General features: G+C 41.1%; 1 protein-coding gene across 1 annotated transcript; it reads right to left on the bottom strand.

Moving 5' to 3' along the window:
* On the bottom strand, positions 1-11,416 carry timeless (timeless circadian clock). Its single transcript, XM_083939604.1, has 29 exons — positions 11,333-11,416; positions 11,030-11,183; positions 10,674-10,788; positions 10,477-10,539; positions 10,246-10,347; positions 9,969-10,124; positions 9,759-9,892; positions 9,242-9,329; positions 8,680-8,856; positions 8,150-8,367; positions 7,964-8,067; positions 6,985-7,154; positions 6,768-6,893; positions 6,523-6,674; positions 6,342-6,439; positions 6,145-6,262; positions 5,846-6,047; positions 5,592-5,731; positions 5,324-5,403; positions 5,123-5,246; positions 4,515-4,597; positions 4,211-4,365; positions 3,839-4,061; positions 2,023-2,091; positions 1,759-1,877; positions 1,362-1,602; positions 827-872; positions 648-712; positions 1-431 (listed from the first exon to the last, which is right to left on the bottom strand). Exons 1-29 carry the CDS (start codon positions 11,412-11,414, stop codon positions 301-303), a joined length of 3,735 nt encoding a protein of 1,244 aa, XP_083795730.1. The 5' UTR covers positions 11,415-11,416; the 3' UTR covers positions 1-300.
* Between the last annotated feature and the right edge of the window lie 350 nt (positions 11,417-11,766).

Here is an 11,766-nt window from a genome sequence, read left to right as displayed (position 1 = left end):
ATGAAAGATAAAAATAATAATAATCAAACTGGAAGACTGGCAGAACGTGTTTACCATAACTACATAAAGGCACCAATCGAGCTTAACAAAGAGATGACAGAATTTTATTGCTTAAGCGGATCTATGTATCCACAGGGGCCGGTCTAACGGCCTGTTTCTGCAGGGAATTTCGTATTCCATTAACAGAGCTTCCGCTATCTGGACTGCCGACCTCCGGTGGGTTGTATCCACCTCTGAGCAAAGTGAGAGCCTTTTATGTCTCCCTTGTCTGCAGATTTTAAAGTCCATTAAAGAAAGTCGCTAATCCTCATCGTCCTCTTCATCAATTAGGACCATCTTCCGTCTACGCTTCACAGGAGCGGAGATATCCTCCCTGTCTGAGTCTGCATCACCGCTGGTGTCCATAACCATTGCAGTGGTGGAGTCCTCCTCTGTTAAGAACAAAATGCTGCATTTCAGTCATGATGAACACCATGTTGTCAGAGGCTTGTTAATGGTCCTGGACTGCTGTCGTAGCACAGATGTTATAAAGAGTGACAAAATACCATTATCCTTTACTTTTACAAGTTTTATAGCTGGGTGTCCAGTCAGTTATCATTAAAAGCTAAAACACTAAAAGAATAATTTGATATCCAACACTAAAATACCATTGTCCTCATCATCGTCCAAAACTCTGCTTCTGCTTCGCTTAGTTGAGTTCTTCTCTGGAGACCTGATGTGACCGGGAATACATATAGAATTAAGTAGTGTTTAAAATTAAAAATAGACATTTCTCAGCTGTGGTTTGGCTTAACTGATTAATGAAAAACATAGTGTGAATCCTCACCTCTCAAGTGTCCTATCCTCAGTAGGACCGGAATCTGACGCAGGAGCTAAAAAACAACAACAACAACAACAAAGTTGAATCAAATGAACAAAGCCGTCTCAACCCTTGACTCAGCTTTGATTGGCAGTAGATTTCAGCTGCATCTTAAATGCAGTGGAGCCAGTCTTGCAGTGGCTTCACATCTCACTCTAAAGCAGGTGAACTATTTTTGAATTTGGCATAACAGAGGAAGCTTTTAAAGTAATTATTTCATAATTTAATAAGTATTATTAATTAAGTAATTCTTACTTTCAGGATATAACAACACTTCATCGTGATAACTTGTAGAGCAGTAAATCTCTGTTTTTTCACAGGAAATTGAAGCATGGACACTGACTTTTTACAATGAAAAACATGCAATACCACATTCTTGGCTAGATTAGCTTAAGTAGGCTATTCTAGTAGCCATGTAACTTAACACTTACCTACGTGACAGAGCTGTAATTAAGTGCTGTTACCTGAGACAAGGCTCAGAATCTGAAGCTTTCAAACATACCTGCAAGCTCCGAGGTGTGGTGTTTCCTCTTGCGTGTGAGCAGCAAAGCTTTCAGAGCCTGAGCTCTCTGTTCACCTGAGACCTCCTCCTCCTCCTCCTCCTCTTGGGATTCTCTGGCTGGACTCCTGGAGCCGTCTTGCTCTTCATCTCCATTAGGTTCCTCCTCTCTTGGACTAAGAGCTGCAGCTGCACTCTGGAGCTGAGATACACTGATCTTTGCTGGGATCCTCCAAAAGGTCTCCTGGTAATGCAACCATAAAACAAATAACATTAAAAAACAACTTTGCAATCAAACTGAGGTACTCTGGCGCAGTCTCAAATGAAAGGAAAGAGAGCAGATAAAAGAATGAGGTGGAATGACTGGTTTAGTGGTGAAATATCACACATAAAAACCCACCTGTTCATTTGCAGGTGCTCGGATTCCCAGTTTCCGCAACAGCTTCCGGAAACTCTTGTTGTCCATGGCGTCTTCGTTTGCCTCTTCTAGAGGCACAAGTGCCACATCCTGGGAGAAATCTTGTGAAAGGACCGCAACCATTTAGTTAACAGACCAAACAGCACTAATAACACAATGTTTTTCATACATACGGTAAGTTCCCCGAAAGCCCAAAACCACTAGCAATAAAGAAATAACAATAAATAATTTGACAGTTGCACTTACTATCTTTTTCTCGGTCGTCTGCTGTTCTGTTTAGACATTTCTGTAGCCACAACAAAGGTCCAGACATGCCTGATAAAAAAAAGTAACAGCATGAAACAAACCCGAAGAGCACATCATGGAATAAAATTTGTGCTGTTTTGAATATATGTACACTGGAGATCAAAATTAGAGAATAAAGTGTTAATACTTGATTTATTCGGAAATACTTTTTTTTAATTGTTCAGAATTTGATAGCCCAAATGTCTGACCAACAGGCGCAAGAACTCCTTTGTCCCTGAGGACATCATCCTCTACAACTCCTCACTCGGGGGGAGGAGGAAATAAAGACGACAGAAGGGAAGGAGTGGGAGCCACTCACTGTGAAATTAATAATCTACTCTCACAGACCTGGACACTAATATTCTTTTTTTGTGCAATACCTTTAGCCAACACTTAAGAGCAATAATGTAATCTTACTGCTTATTTCTGTCATATACAGTCAAACATATCTTATCTTATACATTTCCTCTACATTTAACTTATCTGATTTCATTTTCTGTGAATTTCATTTGACCTGTAAACTTACATCTACCTCATATATATATATGACTAAGAGTTTATTGCTTACTGTTTATTGTTTTTTTATACTTTCTGTATTTATTTAGCCAAGAGTTTATTGATTATCTTATACTGTATTAATTTTTTTTATATCTCCCTTGTGTTTTTGTAAGTTGCTGGAATCTCAATTTCCTTGCGGGAGTCATCCCAAAGGATCAATAAAGCGAAGTCTAAGTCTCTAAGTCTAAGTATATACCACTGCTGTACGAGCATGTTTTTTTAAATAACCAAGGCACTTCAACAAAAAGGTGATCTTGGTCCGTTCTTCTTCAGTCTCCTCCACAGTTCAGTAACTGGAGTGAGTTTCTCAGACATTACTTTGTCACTGAGGATTTTCCAAAGCTTCTCTTTTGGGTTTAGACCTGGACTCTGGGCTGGACATTTCATTGTTTCAATATTCTTAGCTTCAAGGAACTGCTTAACTTGTTTTGCAGGCTGATTGGGAGACAAAATCAAGGTGTTTCATGTTGCAGAAGGTTCACATAAACATTTGCGTTCACTCTGCCATGTAGTTGTACAAGAGGCCCAACTCCTGCTGCAGAAAATATTCAAACCATGACATGACATTCCTAAAGTTTGATTTATTTTTTGTCTGATGGGAAACATTATATTTGGTGTTGGACTGGAAACTACTGAACGTCAGTTAAATTTGGAAAAGGGAGTGTCAGAGTCCAGATCTAAACCCCATAGAGATTCTCTTGAAAATCCTTGGCATCAAAGTAATGTCTAAGAAACCCACTACAGTTACTGAACTGTGGAAGAGACTGAAGAAGCACGGACCAAGATCAAACCAGAGAAGTGTGAGAAACTAGTGATGTCCTGTGGGTGCAGATGTGCTGAAGTCATTCAAAGCTGTGGCCTCTACACTTCCTGTTCATTTTTTAACGCTATAGTCCTTAAACACATTGTTATAATCTTCTCTTCTGACACAATGGTAACTGTTCTCTAATTTAGCTCAATGTTTTTTTTTTTTTTGTTTTTTTTTTTTACAAAATAAAGGTTTTTGTTGAAGTACCTTGGTTATTTTTTTTTTTTTAAAACATGCTAGTACAGCAGTGGTATAGCCACAGCAGATATTCTAGCAAATTCTGAACAATAAAAAAAAGTATTTAAGAATAAATAGTATTAATAATGTGTTCTCTAATTTTGATCTTGAGTGTATATAAATATATATATTCAAACAAGGACTTAACAAACATCACCACATTGATCGTCTCACCTTCTTGTTGTAGTGCATACACCATGGTGCCTACGTCAGGTCTCCTCTCTACTGGGGAGTGCAGGCTTTGGTTCCTCCTTCCTCCATTTTGTGATCTTTCCCGTACTTGCTCTTCCTCTTCCTCGCTTTCTTCAGATTCATCCTCTCCCTCATCTTCATCATCTCTGTCATCAGGATCATCTGGGAACTCTTGTGTTAGTCCTTCTAGGAACTCTTCTTCAGTCTGTGGCAGAGAAAAAGTGACCTTTATTTCACAAACACCATTTCTTCAGCTATTCACAATTTATTTAGCTATGACTTCTTCCATGATATATGTATGTATTTTGTATAACATGTACAATTAATCGTGAAGTACATCTAAAATAACTTTACCATTCTTTTTCCAGAACTCTTCCCTCGAGCGCCTCGACTCCTCTTCTTATGAAGTTCTCTTCTCTCAGACACCAAACCCATACTGAGCAGCTTATCCACCACACGTGCACGGGACCGCTTGGCTGTGAGCTTTTTCATGATGTTACCCAGCACATCTGTGAAAACACAGCTTTATCGTTAAAGAGAGTCACCACACAAAGCATGAAGGTATCTTGAGACTTCTGTTGTACAAGGACTGAAACTGAGGACCGAGGTACACTGTAAGGGCACTATTTCCCTAATAAAATAATACGGCGTCCAGTACCATCAGAGTCTTTGTACTCCTCGTAGAGCATCTGCAGCTCCTCCTCCTGGTCCTCAGTCCAAAGAACAATCTGGGTACCTTTCCTTTTGGAAGAGAAAACAAAATTGTTGTGTATAGAGCCATTCTGCAATATATTCCTCACTGCATTTACTTTAAAAGGAAAGCTTCACCCTCAAAAAGTATGGCCTTGAATTCTTGAAGAAAATGTTTTTTGTTGCATGCCTCCACGGTGAAGAGAGAATGCCAAGTAAATCCTTTATGCATTGAAGAAATAGGGGTTGACGTTTAACCGTAAAAGCCCGGACAAGTAGGGCGTCGGATGAGTAGTGCTGTTGTAAATAGTTAGTCTTAGCGAAAGCGCATGTGTTTGTAAAGGACTGAGTATACGACTGGGATTATAATTAACATGTTGTGCGCAAGTTGTGATACAGATTTGCTGTTTTTAAACACGGCCCCTATGTATTCTGACTTTTCTCCGTTCACTGTGGAGACACACAACAAAAACAAAAATTTCTTAAAGGATTCATCGCAAGTAACCGATCTAACAGATGGTCATTTTGAGGAAAGTATTCCAAAGTAGTATTACTCATTCTGTCTGGAGTACATACTTCTGTTTCTTCAGTTCTTTAGCATTGTCCACGAGACCCATGTGCACCAGCTGCATCACTACATGGCGCCGAGTGCGGGTGCTGTTGCTGAGTAACGGCAGCAGAGTCTCCACTATATCTGGCACTAAACACAATAATCAGCAGTCAATGAAAGTCTAGGCAATTTTGTAACATAATAGGACAAAGAAAAAGAAAGCAGACCTTCAGAATGTTGATGCTCTTCATAGAGTTTGCGCAACTCCTCTTCCTCCTCTTCAGTCCATGTTGGTTTCTTTCCCTCTCTGACATATTAAGGACAACAAGACACAATATTTAGAATAGCAGAGTCAAGACTTTGCTGTTTTGTAATACATATAAATGCCATATCTTTATTAAATGTCTTAAAATCTAACACACGTTTTACCCTTTACTTGGTTACAATAGTCAGCTTATGACGCACAATGCCAGACACGTAAAAACAAGCACCAACCCATCTTTGCTGTAGCCTTCTGTCATCTCACGTACAGCTCCCACATTTTTCCAGAACAGCAGTTCAACATATGCCTTGTTGTTTTTTGCTGCCAGTGAAAAGAAACGGTTCAGCACAAACTTGGCAAAGGTCACCAGTTCCTGTGAAGGAGAGAATAAAACTAAGCTCCTGTGTCTAATCTGCACCGGACCTTAAATCACAAATAGCTTGCATGACAACATTGAAGAGTGTTTTTCTCATGTCAGTAAGTGCACCTTGTAAGCAGCTGCAGCAGGGTCACTCAGGATCTTGTTGAAAACGTTGAAGACTGACAGCTGGAAAAGCTGTGCGTCCATTTTCAGGTCGACAGCCAAGCGGTGCAGCATTCGAGCGATGCAGTGGTTTGTGTGAGGTGTGTTTTTTGAGTATGATTTTAATAAGAGGAGGTATGGACGCACAATACTGGGATTGGAAAACCTGCCGGGGTTAAAAGAAGAGTCACATGCCCCATTAGGAAGGTCACAACAGTACTATTTGGCGTGCAGTGGCAGGTTACGGTTACTGTTTTCCTCACCTCTTGATAAAGTCTAGAAAGTTGAACTCTTTCTCAGAAATCTGGACAGACTCCATCTCTTCCTCTTCTATCTCTGCTGCATCGTCCTCCTCTGCCACAGGCTCAGGAGGGGATGATCCTGACATCAAAAAGCAAAATTTGAATGCTCCATAGATGCTGTGAAACAAACGGGCCATGTAAAAAAATAAAAATCTTACTTGGCAGGTTGGCATGCAGGATCTGCTTAAGGAGTTCCAGTTCCTCCTCAGGTTCCACATCAGCAGAACCAAACACATCTCCCTCTGGCCACACATCCCTGAGAACCACAAGAAGATGGCAAATGATTAAATAACTAAACATCAGTCTTAGGGGTCCGTGGCATGTTTGAGTCTCACTGACCTGGCAGCACGCAGCAGCGCCAGCGCCTCTGGTCCCAGCCGAACCAGCAGATAATCCTGCACCCGGACCATGGTCATAGTTCGCTGATCCTCAAGTGGAGTTTCAGATAGGGCATCAAATGGCACAATGCCTTCAGTTAAAGACTCAGACAACTGCACACAGATGACAGACATGGTATTCAGAGTTGGTAAATTTGGCTTTTTGGCCAGTTGCCGCTCCCCCTAAAAGTTGATTCTCCCACTGACCTGAAACCCTGAAGCCTTTAACTCTTCTTCCACAACCTTCCAGATCTCTGCCAGAGCCTCTGGACTAGTTTCTGCGGCAGACGGCCTTTGATCTCGTCGAGACTTTTTCCGCCTCACCTTCTTTTTCTGCAGAGATCACAGGGCTGGGTATTAATATTACAGTCAGATACTAATAGCAATAATTTTCACACACTACACGTTTAGCGCAATAACTTACCTGAACCACCAAGCTTTTGCGGCCTTTGCAGAAGCGTTCTAACATGCGCAAGAAAAGATGAGTTGACTCCACCAAGTCTTTGAGGTAGGAGTGAGGCTGTTTGGTTTCATCATACCTCCTCAGCAGGGTCAAGAAAATCTCCCTGTATTCCATCAGGTAAAATATGTTGCCTAGAAAGTAAATAAGGTAAATAGATCAGGGAATTAACATTCATATTACAGGCAAACCTTTCTTTTATATTCCAGACCTAGAACAAGAATTTAAACCGAGTAGCATATCCATACACTCAAAGAATTATGCACTGATGAGACCGTTTGCACACTTCTGTTCCACTTGAGCAGATCTGATCTTATCAATGAAAAGAGTACTCTATGGGCGCACTCACACTGTCCTTCTGCACCGGGCCAAAACAGGTTTTTCGGCTAAAGCCTAGTGCGTTTGACCAGTGTGAGTGCAACTGCTCCGCGCATAGCTGTGGCCGTCCACGGCCCGTCTGAGAGAGGTGGGCTTTTGTAGAGCGCGTTTGCACATGTACGAGCACGAGCACAAGCACGAGCACGAGGCCTACTGCGGTTCTGACGTCATTTATGTGTGCCTGTTCGGACATAGACAATAGAAGGAGGGACCATGCGCGGACATTTTACAACAACAACAATGGTGGCGAAAGGTTCACGTTGGTGTGATGCGGAGGTGGAGTGTTTACTGCAGATTTGGGTGGATGAAAATATTCAAAAACAGTCGGACAAGACGCACAAAAACTCTGAGGTCTATGGAAAGATTTGTAAACAAAGCGACGCACGCGACAGTGTGACGTGATGGACAGGCAAGAAGCATTGGCCGAGGCCCAGGCAGCGTGAGTACAAACGGGCTGGCCAGCGGTGGGAGAGGGAGGGGGTGACAAGTACCCTAAAGCCCGGGGCGCGGTGCGGAAGGACAGTGTGAGTGCGCCCTATGTGAACAACAGCAGTTAGTATCTTACTTTTAATAATGCTGGAACTCTGACAGATGCTTTTGTCCTGTGAGCGGTCCATCTCGTTCACATTTAGCAGAAGCTCCTGATACGCCTTAAGTGCCAGGTGCATCCTAAAGAGAACAAGTGAATCAGTCTGTAGTGCACACAGATTTGATATTTCTCTAAGAACCTGCTTGCTTATGATCTTCTTACCTGCGCGACCAGGACGTGGCCTCTTTGCGGTCAGTGAGCATCATCTCATAGTAGTTGGTGATGTTGCGCTCGATATAATTGAAAGCACGGATGGACATGGTCTCAGAAACTAAGTCAGCACGGAAACCATTGCCACGGTTAAAGGCCATGAAAAAGCTGAGCGCCCAGAGGTAGTACGTCTCGTCATGTTGCTGAGTTTGCTCACGGATTAGACTTTCCTTCAGAGGAGACAAGGAATTACAAAGTGATGAGAGTACAACAGACAAGCCATGTCAAACTTAACTGGTCCACAGATGTACACAGCAACCTAAGAAAGATTTACGTATGGGCCACTAATTGCACATAGATGTATCAGACATCTTCTTTAAAAAGGTATTTTATGCAAAAAGTTTTTATAAAAATAATTCGAATTTTAACTCTTTCAGTCCTATATTTTATTTGTATACTAAATGAGACACAAAAAGAGTCGTTGTTGAATTTGGTCTGTGAGTCTATGACGCAAAAAATAAGTGATTGTTTCAGCAGCTGACCTTGACGAGGTGCATGAGGCAATTGTAGCAGTTCTCCAAGAAGTCCACACAAAACTCTCGCAGGAAGAGTCGGACATTTAAGGCAGAGCGACGTTTGTCCTTACATTCCTGAGCCTGTCGCTTCCTCTTGGGAACACGTCTCACCGCTTTGCCCGTGTCGTGAGTGTGGTTTTTGAACTAAAAAGAAAAAAAAAACAACCAGATTCAAATTAAAATTGTTTCTGCAAGCATCACTATTTGGCATCACATTTAAAAACAGCAGATTACAAAGTGCTTTGACATAACGAAATCAAAATAAAATTAAAATAAATACAGTATAGACAAAAAAATAAAAATAATAGTTAAGTCTAATACAACATCACCATATTTACACATCATTTTATAAGTGTGTAAAAAGGACAAAGGAAATTATTATTATTATTAGCTCATTAGTTTCTTAATTTAAGGTGCTTGCAGAGAAAAAAGAAAAATGAGATAAAGTTAAAAAAGACGACATCTCAGGGAGGCAAGTCTATGATAACGAGTTTTAAGAAGTGAACAGCTACAGGAGTTCAAAACTCACATTATGAATATTTCTGTGATAAACCACGTCATTGTCCCCGATCGACTTGAGGCCTTGAACAACATAGGACCCTCCGAAGCGAGAGTGTCTGAAAGAATAACATTCACACACACACACACACACACACACACACACACAAGCACACACGCACGCACAATAGAATATACATTTATTTTTCAAGCTCCAGATATTCAAACAAGCCATATAACCATCATGCAAGAGTCTATGATATTTATATTATTATATTTATGTTATTTTTAAGGCCACGATGGAAAATAAAACACATTTCGGCTGTGGAAATAACAATTTGAAGGATATTAAAGTTTCAGCTGGTCCCACTATACTATAACTATATATGAAAGTGTGCAAAATATAAAAACTATAGCTAAATGTACAATAAAGTGACCAAACAAGAGCCAACACAAAAACTTCTCTAAAAGTGCATTACTGGTTTGTTCCCCGTAGCCCTCCTAGTGCAGTGTTGTAAAGGTGTGACTGTATATGAGCCTGATTGTACCTGGTTCCTCTTTGTAATGTGCGGGAGCGTTTCTCTGCGAGCTCCTTCTGCCTCAGTGCATCCAGCTCCTCAGAGTCTCTGTGCTTCTCGTCTGCTGAACGAGCTTGACCGGCGCTCACCAAACCTTCCGGCGTCTGTAAGGAAAGAAAGGCTCAAACACGGAAAAGCTGTATGCCTGCATGTGTGCCTCCAAGGGTTCTTCTGTCTAACCTGGTCTCTGAACATGAGGGAGATGATTTCCAACACATGCATACTCCACTGCTGCTCACTCCCGGCCGACGCCAGGTACTTGATCAGGTCATCAAAACCACTCATGTGAATGGCCCACAGCAGCCTGTCGTGAATGCTGGCATCATCGTCCACTTTCTGCAGAAGAGGCAGCGGTTAGGGAAGAAGTACAGGTGAGGTGAGGGGTAAAGTCTAATATAAAGAAAGACAGGTCGTAGCTCTACCACTAATCACATTGTTATTCATGTTAAAGTCAGACCTTCTCTTCACACGGGTCCGCAGGTACGTGAAGCACATTTCTGACCAGCAGCAGGATCCTCTCTATCAACAGGTTATCCTCCTCCTCTCTCTGCTCCCAGTCCTAGGAGAGAAGAAGGTGGGTTGGAAAAAAATTACATGAATACACATTTTACTGATATATTGTAGGAAACAGGTACAGTTAAAGTAAAAATGTATTTTTGTTGTTTTTTTATACCAGTGAAAAACTCACCAGTTGTAGAAGCCTGTATACTGTCTCACTTAAAATGCCAAACACTGCTTCACTGGCAAACGCCTGGAAATTAAAGCAGAGGACACTAAAGGTAAAGTATTATTATAACAGAACAGAGGACATTTTCAACATGAATTACAGTTGTTATTACAGTCATAGTGGCACAAGTTATTATTACTGTACTGAGATCTTAATACCTCTTTACAGGCTTGTAAATGAGACGTCACTTGCAAAAAGTGGTGTCTAAACACTGGGTCATCTGGGACTTTACCAAAGCAAAGCATGGCAGGCTGCGTAAGGTTGACCATGAGTCTGAGGAAACACACAGAAGAGTCAGTAAATCTAATGACTATGCGTTATATAAAACAATGCTTGGTAACAGTGTTCCAATAATATACACTATTTTGGCACTGGTGTATCAATAATCCACTTTATAAAACCATATTATTATATATGAAGAATTTGATTATATTTCCTCCACATATTATAAATATCCATGAGCATACATTTCAAGTTAAAGAGAAAGAGAGAGAAGTTTCAGGAGGGTTTATACCTGATACAGGCATCAAATAAGGCCTTGTCTTGTCCATGCTGGATGATAATAGGTAGAAGGTCGTTCTGTACAATCTGGCTCGAACCGAGCTGCTGGCGGACGTCACGGGTGTCATCTTCATGACGCAAGTACCTGATCAAGTCTTTCACACTCTCTGCAACATAGTCAAACACAGGAACAGTCAGAGGTGGACAGGAGCGCTCCTGTTTTGTATCCATAACAATATCAATATATTCCCCTTCTCTCTGATGATGCAGGAAATGTACAGTATGAAACATTTATCACGTTTTTAAAACCACTCACCTAAGCAATCAGCCTCTTTGTGGTAGGAGTCTCCCTCCAGATAGCCGAGAGCACTGCACGTTGCCAAAAGTTCGCAATTCATCGTCTGTACACCATCAGACAGCCCACAGGTGAAGGTTCAGTCTAATCAGACACACAACAGGCTACAGAGAGAACAACAGACCCAGATCAAAACAGCATCTTAAAAAGCTGCGTGTACTATAAACTTCACCTGCACATGATAATAAGCTTTAATTATTCCATACTGCACATGAAATTAACATTTAGAAACAGCTAAAAAAAAAAAAAACTTGACCTGGTTCATCTGTCAGGTAGATATGAAGCGTATCCATGGTGTGCTCCTTACCTGATTGACTTTGTAATGTTTGAATATTTGAGTGTGTTCTAGGTAGGTAAAGATATCTCACTCACAATTTAGCAGCATTTTTGACATT

The sequence above is a fragment of the Echiichthys vipera genome (genome assembly GCF_963691815.1).
Source record: "Echiichthys vipera genome assembly, chromosome: X".
NCBI classification, from domain to species: domain Eukaryota; kingdom Metazoa; phylum Chordata; class Actinopteri; order Perciformes; family Trachinidae; genus Echiichthys; species Echiichthys vipera.
This window is presented reverse-complemented; position numbering and strand designations above follow the sequence as displayed.

Coding starts and splice junctions, on each gene's coding strand:
- timeless (XM_083939604.1), bottom strand. CDS start 11,414: ATGAATTGCGAACTTTTGGCAACGTGCAGTGCTCTCGGCTATCTGGAG. Junction 5,732..5,845: donor CTGCTGCAGCTGCTTACAAG/GTGCACTTACTG, acceptor TCTCCTTCACAG/GAACTGGTGACCTTTGCCAA. Junction 4,062..4,210: donor AGAGTTCTGGAAAAAGAATG/GTAAAGTTATTT, acceptor TCTCTGCCACAG/ACTGAAGAAGAGTTCCTAGA.